The following is a 12,498-nucleotide window of genomic DNA, read 5'->3' as shown; positions in this document are numbered from 1 at the left end:
AGAGCTTTTGACACTTCTTTACGGAAAAGATATGACTCCTGTCAGAACCTCTGGCTATTTGTCTTCAAAAGCTATTTCAATTGGCTTGTTTCAGCTCCCCCTCCAAGTCTGCACTGCTTTAAATACAGTTCATTTCTTTTTAACTAACTTGCAATGAGAACTGTTTCACTGTGCACATAGCTTCAGCCAGATCAGAACTGAACTGAAAATGCTTTCCCTAAAAGCCATAGCTCCACCCAGCAATGACATAATCTCACCAAGCTGGAAACAAATTAACTCCCCAGGGAATCCCCTTAATCAAAACAGAACTGTATTAGCCCAAGTTTTTTTCTGATGGCTAATTGCACCCCTGGCTCCTAAAAGCTTTGTTGTCTTTAATAGTAAGAATCTTTTAAAACATGATTTCAGCAGTCAAACACGCCAACCCAGGCTTTTAACCCTCACTTCATCAAATAATTATAATACAATATATCTGAAACTCCCACACCCACATTCATTATACCAGACCTTTCTATCATTTGTCATTTCAACACACCATCCTGCTCTCATGTCCACATGTCCGCCCTTGGCCTGCTACAATGTTCCAATGAAGCCCAATGCAAATTGCAGGAACATCTTCCAATTAGGCACATTACAGCCATCCAGACTTAACATTGAGTTCAACAACTTCATATTGTGAACTCTCTGCTCCAACTTCACCCCATTTTTATTTCTATTAATTTACTTTCATTTCTTCCATTGATTAATGTTTCCATCCCACTTTCCATTTTTCTTCCCACATTCTATCTTTTTTCCCCTTCCCATCTCCCCTCACCCCACCCCATTAGGGTCATCTGTTCCCTATTGCATGTTGTTGTTTGACATATTGCTTACCTTTTGTTTTTCCATTAACACATTAGAATCGTAGAAACGTTACAGCACATGAGGAGGCCATTCAGCCCATCTTGTCCATGCCAGCCCGAGGACACCCAGGTGCCTTTTCTAATCCCACCTTCCCACACCCGGTCCATAACCATGTAGCTTACTGCACTTAAGATACAGGTACTTTCTAAAAGAGTTTAGGGTTTCTACCTCCGCCATCAACATGGGCAGTGAATTCCAGACACCCACTACTCTAAAAAAGTTCTTCATGTCCCCTCTACACCTTCTGCCTCTTTTCTTGAATCTATGTCCCCTGGTCTAGAATTCTCCACCAAAGGAAACAAATTTATCCTGTCCACTTTATCTCTTCCCCTCATAATTTTGTACACCTCAATTAAGTCATCCCTCAGCCTTCTTTGTTCCAAGTAAAATAACCCCAACCTCTATAATCTCTTCTTGTCGATACACTTTTCCAGCCCGGGCAACATTCTTGTAAACCTCAGTTGCACTCTCTCCAGAGCAATTATGTACTTCCTGTAATGTGGTGACCAGAACTGCGCACGATCTTGCAGTTGTTGCCTCCGTGTTTTATACAATTCCAACATTTTATCTTTACTTTCTCTTCTATACCCTTGCCAATGAAGGAGAACATTCTAGATGCATTTTTTAACAACGTTGTCTCCTTGAACTGCTGCCTTAGGGATCTATGAACTTGACGCCAAGTTCTCTCACTTCACCTACCCCTTTTAGTATATTTCCATTTATTGTGTACTCCCTATATCTGTTTGACCTCCATAAATGCATGACCTCACACTTCTCTGTGTTAAATTCCATCTGATCCTCGCCCACTCCACCAACCCATCCATATCATTCCGGAGATTGTAGCTATCCTCTACACTGTCCACCACTCGGCCAATTTCTGTGTCGTCTGCAAATTTCCCAATTGTGCTCCCCACATTCACGTCCAAATCATTAATATTTGACACAAACAATAAGGGTCCCAACGCCGAGCCCTGTGGAACACCACTTGAAACAACTTTCCAATTGCAAGGGCAGCCATTGACCATTACCCTTAGTTTCCTATTACTAAGCTAACTTTTTAATCCCGTTCACCCCATTGCCCTGTATCCCTGTGAGGGCAGCACGGTAGCATAGTGGTTAGCACCGTGGCTTCACTGCACCAGGGTCCCAGGTTCGATTCCCTGCTGGGTCACTGTCTGTGCGGAGTCTGCACGTTCACCCGTGTCTGTGTGGGTTTCCTCCGGGTGCTCCGGTTTCCTCCCACAGTCCAAAGATGTGCAAGTTAGGTGGATTGGCCATGATAAATTGCCCTTAGTGTCCAAAAAGGTTAGGAGGGGTTATTGGGTTACGGGAATAGGGTGGAAGTGAGGGCTTAAGTGGGTCAGTGCAGACTCGATGGGCCAGATGGCCTCCTTCTGCACTGTATGTTCTATGTTCTATCCCATGGCTTTTACTTTCTTGACCAATCTGCCATGTAGGACTTGCCAAACGCCTTGCTAAAATCTATGTACACAACATCCACTGCACTACCTTCATCAACTCTGCTCGTCATTCCCCACATTCTGATCTCTTAATGTGCCACTACCAGCACCCTGCTTAGCCATGATCAGCATCATTTATATTCCCTGTGTCTTTTTGTCCATGATATCTTTCTCAATCACTGCCTAACCTCCATCTATCGTTAGCCTTCTATCCAGCCTTTACTGCTCGACCCCTCCCCCAACAACCACTATAGTGTAAATCTCATCCTATTTCCAGTTCGCTCTAGCCCTGACGAAGAAAGACTCATCCAGACTCGAAAAGTTAGCTCTGTTCTCCCTTCACAGATGCTGTCAGACCTGCTGAGATTTTCCTGCATTTTCTGTTTTTGTTTCATATTTCAGAATCTGCAGTAATTTGCTTTAATCTTGTAATAGTTTCCTGTCCAAGAAGTCTGGATCAAGGCCAGGTCAATCAGAAGTCCGACCTTCCATTAAAATCAGTATAGAGTAATTATGGAATGTACACAATCTGTCTCTTTAGCAGATGTCACCATATAACACCAGATCTGTTCATGGAGATTAGATACCTGCTTGGTAGATCTCCATGAGGCTGAACATATATAATTTAAATCTGCACCAGAACATCAGGTAATTTTATTTGAATGAAATATGAAAGGTACTTTATCAAGAAAATGTTTCTGTACTACCTTCCTTTCTAGTTGCTGAAGAAAAGTGAAATTCTGCTGCTTTTCTTATTTTGTTGCTTAGTGGCGACTCCTGTGAAGCAGAGCTCCAAGAACTAATGCATCAAATTGATGTAATGGTGAACCGTAAAAAAGTAGAATGGGAACAACATTCACAAAACCTTGAGACTCGGCTTGAAATGCGTGAAGTAGAACTGGCCAACGTACGGACTTGCCTTGATCAGAAGCGCCATGAGGTAAGACAGCAACTCCTGTAGGTACTACATTTAGCAAGCAAGAGACCTTCCAGGTAGAAATGACAATTGATTAGTTGTGAAAAATTAAAAAGAACAATGATGTCAATCAGCTCTGTAGGATGTCTCAAAGTAATATTCACTTGTCAATGTGACTTCCAAACTTAAGTATGTGGAGATTAATGGATTTAATAATTAGGTAGTGCAAGCAATGGTTCTTCAAAACATAAACAGAGAAGCAAATGCACTTGTGGTATGTAGTTTGTGCTCATTTAAGTACAAAACAGAAAATGGTTTACATTTGAGAATGTAGTAATGATGTGTAACTTTCTGAATTATTAATTGACCTAATTGTTAATCTGTTGAAAATAACATTATTTCATCTGCAGAAGGTTAGTTACTTCTTTGAGCAAGTTTTGGAAGAATGTCATGTTGCAGTAAAATAAAGAATTTTGTACTTCTGTTAAATTATATACCCACTAAGTTCTTCTTGGGGTATGAGGAGCAGTTGAGGACTCTTGGTCTGTACTCAATGGAGTTTAGAAGACTGTGAGTCTCATTGAAACTTACAGGATACTGAAAGGCCTAGATAGACTGGACGTAGAGAGGATGTGTCCATTAGTAGGAAAATTCCAAACCCGAGGGCACAGCCTCAGACTGAAGGGAAGATCCTTTAAAACAGCAAAGAGGAGGAATTTCTTCAGCCAGAGGGTGGTGAATCTGTGGAACTCTGCGCCGCAGAAGGCTGTGGAGACAAGTCACTGAGTGCCTTTAGGACAGAGATAGATAGGTTCTTGATTAATATGGGTATCAAGGGTTATGGGGAGAAAGCAACAGAATGGGAATGAGAAACATATCAGCCATGATTGAATGGCAGAGCAGACTCAATGGACCAAATGGCCTAATTCTGCTCCTATGAATGAATGATTGAATGAATGAAAATCGCTTATTGTCACAAGTAGGCTTCAAATGAAGTTATTATGAAAAGCCCCTAGTCTTATGGTCTTATAATTCCATGCAGTCAGGTAAGGCACTGGGACTGGACAGGTTGCCAGTGGACTTCTACAAGACGTTTGCGGCAGCACTGCCCCTGCACCTGCAGGAGATGTTGAATGATTTGCTGTTGAGGGGGCACCTGCTGCCCACGCCGGCACAGGCCTCAATCTCATTGATCCCCAAGAAGGACAAAGACCTATCTCACTGCTGAACACTGACACTAAAAACCTGGCGAAAGCTCTGGCGAGGCAACAGGAGAGTTGCTTGCCAGAAATAATCGCTGAAGATCGGACCAAGTTTGTCAAAGGTAGACTGCTGATGGCAAACATCAGACGCCTGTTGAACGTGATTATGACCCCAGCCATAGTGAAGACACCAGAAATGATAATTTCCCTGGATGCAGAGAAAGCCTTCGACAGAGTAGAATGGAAGCACCTCATGGAGGTACTGGAACGGTTTGGGTTTCGGCCAGCGTTCACCTCATGGGTGAAACAATTGTACAGCGCTCCCATGGCATATTTATGGATGAACACCACCAGCTCTGACTATTTCCAGCTGCAAAGAGGCACGAGACAAAGATGCCCATTGTCCCCACTGCTGTTTGCTCTGGCAATTGAGCCACTGGCCATCGCTCTCAGATCAGCGTAGGAATGGAGAGGTATTCAGAGAGGAGACAGGGAGCACAGAGTCACTATCTATACAGATGACCTGTTTCTCTCTGACTCAAACCCCTTACCCGGTATAGTTAAGATAATGGAACTCCTGAGGGAGTTCGGAGCCTCCTCGGTATACAAACTAAACCTTTTTAAAAAATTTAAAGTACCCAATTATGTTTTTCCAATTAAGGGGCAGTTTAGTGTGGCCAATCCACCTACCCTGCACATCTTTGGGTTGTGGGGATGAAACCCACGCAGACACAGGATGAATGTGCAAACTCCACACAGACAGTATCCCGGGACCGTGATTGAACCCAGGTCTTCTGCGCGTTGCAGCAGTGCTAACCACTGCGCCACCATGCCGCCATACAAACTAAACCTGAACAAGAGCTAAATCTTCCCAGTGAACCCCCAAGGGGGAGGAGCAGAGCTGGGGACGCTGTCATTCAAACTAGCCAAAACCAAATTCCAATACCTGGAAATCCAGATCGCCCACGACTGGGCACGTGATAGAAACCTTCTTTATTATAGGTAATATATAATAAAGATTTAAGTGAAGAAATGATTTAGTCACATTTTATTATTAAAAATCATATTAAACCATAACAGCAGACAATGCTGCCAGCATGAGAAAGTTCTGATAAGAAAGCCAGTGTTAAGACTGACTAGCCAAGTTATAGAATAGATCCTTGATATAAACATGGTGTGAAGCTGGTTGCAACATAATGCACGATCAATTGCACAAAGACTTGAATTGGGTACAACTGAGGCTTTATTGCTCTAAGATGTGTGGCCTCCCACAGCAGCTGGCGAAATGGCAGCAGCATGGAGGACACACGTATTTATACTCCGCCTACTGGGTGGAGCCAGCAGGCAGGGACTACTAACGAACCTGTAGTACAGGTCCTACCATACATCACCTAATAGAGGTGCAACAATGGTTTACCACACAACATTAGAAAGTTTTCCCATGCCACATTATCTCTTACAACTTGATAGACATACATTTCATCGAATTAAATGAATTATAAATATTTTAGCCCAATCACAGTTGGAAAGGGGACAGAGTCTAAGAGAGATTATGATTTCCTTAAAAGATCGGAGAAAACTTTGGCTTGCTCTCTTTTCCAGAATTTATACCTTTAACCTAGTCTTGCTTTTCTTTGCAAACAGCTATTTACTTTTGTTTCATTTTTGCATTGTGCATTTGATCTGAAGAAATTACTCCGAACTAACTTTAACTTGAATTCAACTCAACTATCTGTATTTGCGATGAACAAACAATTTTCTTGATTCTGTATTTGTATTAAATTTGACTTGCTTAATGGACTTTGAAATCAACATAAATAAAGATACTTGACTTCACTCAAGAAGCTCTGTCTCGAGTTCTGTATGTTTGGTATATCAGTGCAGCTACACGTAAATATATTAACAAAATACAGATCCATCAATTGGCGCAGTCGGCAAATGTAGAGGGGAGAATTAACGAATTTGGACAAACAGAGGGAAACAAGGAGTGGCCCAAAGGCACACCGTGCCGTAGAGGCCCACAGAAAACCACAGACCGATGACTGAGAGCCATGCTGGGTATGAGTTGTCAATTCGTAAGCCAAGTAGCCAGATGACAGATTTACAGAGCGGACGATCGGGAGGCTTCGCTCTGAAAGTCAATTGAGGTAAGACATCAACTTTGCCTCATTTCACGCCGCGATGGTTCGCGAACCTTTCCCTACCGACAAAAGAACCTTAGAAGAAAAGGCTGAGATATTGGGGTTGCAAGTACTTTAGTCATTTAATCATCGAAACAGTTAAAAGGGACGACAGTACATAGTCCCGACTGCTTCTAAGTTGTGCAGAACAATTATGGGGGACAACACTCTTATAAAAGCCCCCATGGCTTCCAAGGGTGGAGCGGAGCTTCCCACAATGGTGAAGGGAGGCCGCGCCCCACCAGATGTGTCTAGTGAAGATATATTCAATAATATCAAAGCTACTATCTATCAGCATTATAATTGTTCGCAGCAAATAAGGAGATTGAATTGAAATACAACATTACTAATGACCAATGGTCCTTTGAAGATGTTAGGAAAGTTTGGGGTAAATCTACTCGTATGAAAAATAAGGAGCGCATCAGATGGTCCCTTGTGGTCATGCAACAGCTCTGTGAATGACGAAAAACGATCCTTCAAACTGACCACGATAACGCCCTTAAGTCTGCCCAAGATCAACTCCACAAAGTCTCTGCGCTACTGCATGATTCAAACACTAGATTCGAGAGAGTCAATCAGGCTAAAACCTTTTTACATTGTCAGAATGATGAGCTCCGTAAACACATTAGTGAGCTTCAACAGCAGAACACTGAGTTTCAGAATGCCATTAGTGGTTTTAAAAATACAAATACAGATCTTCAGAACCAAAATTCCGATCATCAGAACTTTAATAGTGATCTTCAAACAAATAATACCGAGCTTAAGAATATAAATAACAATCTTCAAAAAAAAAATGATGAGCTTCGTGATGCACGATCAATAACTACTGAAACGAGGTTGTAGCACAACTGAAGGCTTTAATAAGCAAGAAGTGTTCCCCAGCAGCTCAGGTACAGAATGAGGGCTGCTGGGATGGCACGGGTTCTTATACCCTCCCCGTGTCTGCGTGGGTTTCCTCCGGGTGCTCCGGTTTCCTCCCACAATCCAAAGATGTGCAGGTTAGGTGAATTGGCCAATGATAAATTGCCCTTAATGTCCAAATTGCCCTTGGTGTTGGGTGAAGGTGTTGAGTTTGGGTAGGGTGCTCTTTCCAAGAGCCGGTGCAGACTCAAAGGGCCGAATGGCCTCCTTCTGCACTGTAAATTCAATGATAATCTATGATTAATCTAGGACAAAGGTTCGGCACAACATCGTGGGCCGAAGGGCCTGTTCTGTGCTGTATTTTCTATTTTCTATTTTCTGTCGGGGTGGAGCTACCACACTCTACAGCCAATGGTAAAACCCCTAGGTTTAACCAATGGCACTTCAGCCTCTCAGGTACCGTAATACCTGATAATACCACATTCATCCCCTGTTAAAAAAAGAGTCCGGTGGGGGTGGTGGTCAGCAACTACAAAATGTAACAACATGGTATAATCAGTTCTGGAGGTACCGTGATACCTCCTTACAGTGTTTAGTGATTATTTACAAGCATGTTAGACATGTACATTCAGTGTTTAATATTTACAGATCAGTTGAAATGTTGCAATCAGTCGGTCGGGTGCCCTGGTCGTCCTCTGTGATCGTCTGAGCCTCGGTGGTGACTCCGGTGGGGGCTCGGGCGTCTGCAACTCCGGGAACGTGGCTTCGATCTCCATGACAGCTTCGTCACCCATAGACGGCGCTGGTGGGAAAAACGGGAAGGGGGCGCCTGTAGGGGGCGTCGGTGGGTGGGGGGGCCTAGGCAGGGGAGGCGGGAGGACTGATCCTCCTGTAAGATGCTGCGGTGGAGGGGAGGGTGGGACTGGTGGCTGGGATTTACGTGGGGTTCCGGCGGGCGCCAGGTCCCGTAGGGAGACCGTATCTTGTCGGCCGTCAGGGAATGCCACGTAGGCGTATTGGGGGTTAGTGTGTAGCAGATGGACTCTCTCGACCAACGGGTCCAACTTGTGCGCCCGCACGTGTTTTCGGAGCAGGATGGGTCCAGGTGTTGCCAGCCAAGTCGGGAGCGAGGTCCCGGAGGAGGACTTCCTGGTAAAGACGAGACATTCGTGAGGTGTCTGATTGGTGGTCGTACAAAGCAGTGACCGGATGGAGTGGAGGGCCTCCTGGAGGACTTCTTGCCAGCGGGAGACTGGGAGGTTCCTGGACCGTAGGGCCAGTAGAACGGTCTTCCAGACCGTTCCGTTCTCCCTCTCTACCTGTCCGTTACCCCGGGGGTTGTAACTGGCCGTCCTGCTCGAGGCAATGCCCTTGCCGAGCAGGAATTGACGTAGTTCGTCGCTCATAAAGGAGGACCCCGTTTCACTGTGTATGTAAGCGGGGAACCCGAACAGTGCAAAGATGCTATGGAGGGCCTTGATGACTTGATGAGGTCATGTCGGGGCAGGGGATGGTGAATGGGAACTGGGAGTACTCATCAATCACGTTCAGGAAATACGTGTTGCGGTCAGTGGAGGGGAGGGGGCCTTTGAAGTCCATGCTGAGGCGTTCAAAGGGACGGGAAGCCTTAATCAGGTGCGCTCTCTCTGGCCAGTAGAAGTGCGGTTTGCATTCTGCCAGATTTGGCAGTCCCTGGTGGCCGGCCTGACCTCCTCGATGGAGTAGGGCAGGTTGCGGGTCTTAACGAAATGGAAAAAGTGAGTGACCCCCAGGTGGCAGAGGTCCTCGTGGAGGGCTCGGTGGCGGTCCACTTGTGCGGTGGCACATGTGCCGCGGGACAGGGCGTCAGGAGGCTCGTTTAGCTTCCCGGGACGGTACAAGATCTTGTAGTTGTAGATGGAGAGTTAGATCCTTGTCATTTTTTATCTTGCCCCGCTGTGCATTATCGAACATGAATGCCACCGACCGTTGGTCAGTGAGGAGAATGAGTCTCCTGCCGGCCAGGTAATGCCTCCAATGTCGCACAGCTTCTACCATGGCCTGGGCCTCCTTCTCGACTGAGGAGTGGCGAATTTCTGAAGCATGGAGGGTACGTGAGAAGAAGGCCACGGGTCTGCCCGCTTGGTTGAGGGTGGCTGCCAGAGCTACGTCGGATGCATCGCTCTCGACCTGGAAGAGGAGGGACTCGTCAATGGCGTGCATTGTGGCCTTTGCAATGTCTGCTTTGACGCGGCTGAAGGCCTGGCGGGCCTCTATCGACACGGGGAAAGATGCGGATTGGATCAGGGTACGGGCTTTGTCAGCATAATTGGGGACCCAATTAGTAACTGAAAAACCCTAGGCAGCGCTTCAGGGTCTTGGGGCCGTGAGGGAGGGGGAACTCCATAAGGGGGCGCATGCGTTCAGGGTCGGGGCCTATAACTCCATTTTGCACTACGTAGCCGAGGATGGCTAGGCGGTCGGTGCTAAACACGCATTTATCCTTATTGTATGTTAGGTTAAGGATTTTAGCGGTCTGGAGAAATTTTCGGAGGTTGGTGTCGTGGTCCTGCGGGTCGTGGCCGCAGATGGTGACATTATCGAGATACGGGAACGTTGCCCATAGACCGTACCGGTCAACCATTCGGTCCATCTCGCGCTGGAAGATCGAGACCCCGTTAGTGACACCGAAGGGAACCCTTAAGAAGTGATAGAGCCGCCTGTCAGCCTCGAAAGCAGTGTATTTGCGATCACTAGTACGGAGGGGTAGATGGTGGTAGGCGGACTTGAGGTCCACCGTGGAGAAGACCTTATAATGCGCGATCCTGTTTGCGAGGTCGGATATGCGGGTGAGAGGGTACGCATCCAGCTGCATAAACCTGTTGATGTTCTGACTGTAGTCGATGACCATCCTATACTTCTCCCCGGTCTTTACCACCACTACTTGAGCTCTCCAGAGACTGTTGCTGGCTTCAATGACCCCTTCCCTCAGTAACCTTTGGACCTCTGACCTAATAAAGATCCGATCCTGGGCACTGTACCATCTGCTCCTGGTGGCGACGGGTTTGCAATCCGGGGTGAGGTTCGCAAACAGGGAAGGCGGGTCGACCTTAAGGGTCGCGAGGCCGCAGACAGTAAGGGGGCGTATAGGGCCGCCGACTTGGAAGGTCAGACTTTGCAGGTTACACTGGAAGTCTAAACCCAGGAGTGTAGCCGCGCAGAGGTGGGGAAGAACATAAAGGCGAAAATGTTTGAATTCCCTTCCCTGGACTGTGAGGATTGCTAAACAGAACGCCTTTATGTCTACAGAGTGAGAACCGGAAGCTAGGGAGATTCTTTGATTAGCAGGGTGGATAAAGCGCCTTACCGTGTCGGGGTGTATAAAGCTCTCCGTGCTCCCAGAGTCGATCAAGCAGGACGTCTCATGGCCGTTGATGAAGACGGTCGTCGTTGCTGTTGAGAGTGTTCGAGGTCAAGTTTGGTCCAGGGTCACCGAGGTCAGACGCAGTAGTTGTGGATTTCGTTCAGGCAGTGCGTGGTCCGCCGAGCTGGGGTCCTGAGGCATCCAAGATGGTGTCTCCCATTGGTCGCACATGTGGTTGGGCGTGGAGACAATGGCGACGCCCCTCCGTCAAGCGTGGTGTCCGGTAAGGCGCCGCTCCGCAGGTGGGCCTGGGATACGGGGGTGGCGGCGACCGCCGGCCACCCGGGGCCCCTGGAGAGGTTCACTGTGGCGGTCTGGAGTTGCCGCTGGAGACCGCGGCCTGGCAGACTCCCACGAAATGGCCCTTTTTGCCGCACCCCCTGCAGATGGATGTGCGGGCCGGGCAGCGCTGGCGGGGGTGTTTTTCCTGCCCGCAAAAGAAGCAGCGGGGTCCATCGGGGTTGGCAGGCCGCCTTACAGTGTAGGCCTGCGGGGAAGCGGGGAAGGTCTCGGGGCGGCCGCTGCAGGATTCCACACTGCCCAGGGGGCCGCCGCACGATCGGGCACGTAGGATCAGGCGTTCTTGGAGGCAACGTCCATGGACCCTGCAAGGGCTCGTGCCTCCCTAAGTCCCAGCGTGTCTTTCTCTAAAAGACGCTGGCGGATTTCTGAAGAGCAAATACCTGCTACAAAGGCGTCCCGGACTATGAGTTCCGTGTGCTCGCTCGCCGAATCTTGCGGGCAGCCACAGCTTCTGCCCAGCACCAATAGCGTGTGGTAGAATTCCTCCAATGGTTCCCTGGGGTTTTGTCGTCTTGTTGCAAGCAGGTGACAACCGTAGACCTGATTTACTGGGCGAATATAGTGTCCTTTTAAAAGTTCGATTGCTGCATCAAAGTCTTCCGCCTCCTCGATGAGGGTGTAGATCTCTGGGCTTACCCTTGAGTGCAGGACGTGCAGTTTCTGCTCCCCCGAGGGTGTGCCATCAGCCATCTCCAGGTAGCCTTTAAAACATGCCATCCAGTGCTTAAAGATCGCCGCTGAGTTTGTCACGTGGGGACTGGGTTGAAGACACTCCGGCTTGATTTGGAGGTCCATCCTTTCTACTTAAATCTAGCTTATTAAATTGATGCACGATCAATAACTACTAAAACGAGGTTGTAGCACAACTGAAGGCTTTAATAAGCTAGATTTAAGTAGATAATACCACACTTTGCAATGAAATTACTGACCTGCAAAAGAAAATTTCTGAGTCGGACTCCACTGTATGATGATTTGCTTTCACACACTGACGCACTCCAAAAGAGAGCCAAAACTGAGAGAGAATTGTATTTTGGAGACTAAGATGTCCGACTTGCAAACTAAAATGGCCAACCTGAAAACTCAGTACAAATTGCTGCGCGAAGATTTTAATTTGGCAGCCACCTGGAGTGCAGATACTGCCGGCCAATGCGCTCCGCAGACTCCGGTTACCAAACATCCCGAATCAGCTAAAGCAGTGTTATCACTACACGAGGTGCCAAACAAAGTAAGCTTGTTAGCTCCGACAAGGCTATTGACGGAAGTGATGCAC

The 12,498-nt window shown here is 47.2% G+C and overlaps 1 protein-coding gene across 1 annotated transcript in view; it reads left to right on the top strand.

The window, feature by feature from the left end:
- LOC140391316 (deuterosome assembly protein 1-like) overlaps positions 1 to 12,498 on the top strand; it is a 150,481-nt gene that overhangs the window by 27,833 nt on the left and 110,150 nt on the right. Inside the window, exon 2 of the mRNA XM_072475908.1 lies at positions 3,132 to 3,303. Within this exon, the coding sequence (XP_072332009.1) occupies positions 3,132 to 3,303 (172 nt within the window). The remainder of the gene's footprint in view (positions 1 to 3,131; positions 3,304 to 12,498) is intronic.

Source organism: Scyliorhinus torazame, chromosome 15 (assembly GCF_047496885.1).
Source record: "Scyliorhinus torazame isolate Kashiwa2021f chromosome 15, sScyTor2.1, whole genome shotgun sequence".
Classification (NCBI taxonomy): domain Eukaryota; kingdom Metazoa; phylum Chordata; class Chondrichthyes; order Carcharhiniformes; family Scyliorhinidae; genus Scyliorhinus; species Scyliorhinus torazame.
Note: the sequence above shows the minus strand (reverse complement) of the source record. Positions and strands in the feature narration are given on the sequence as shown.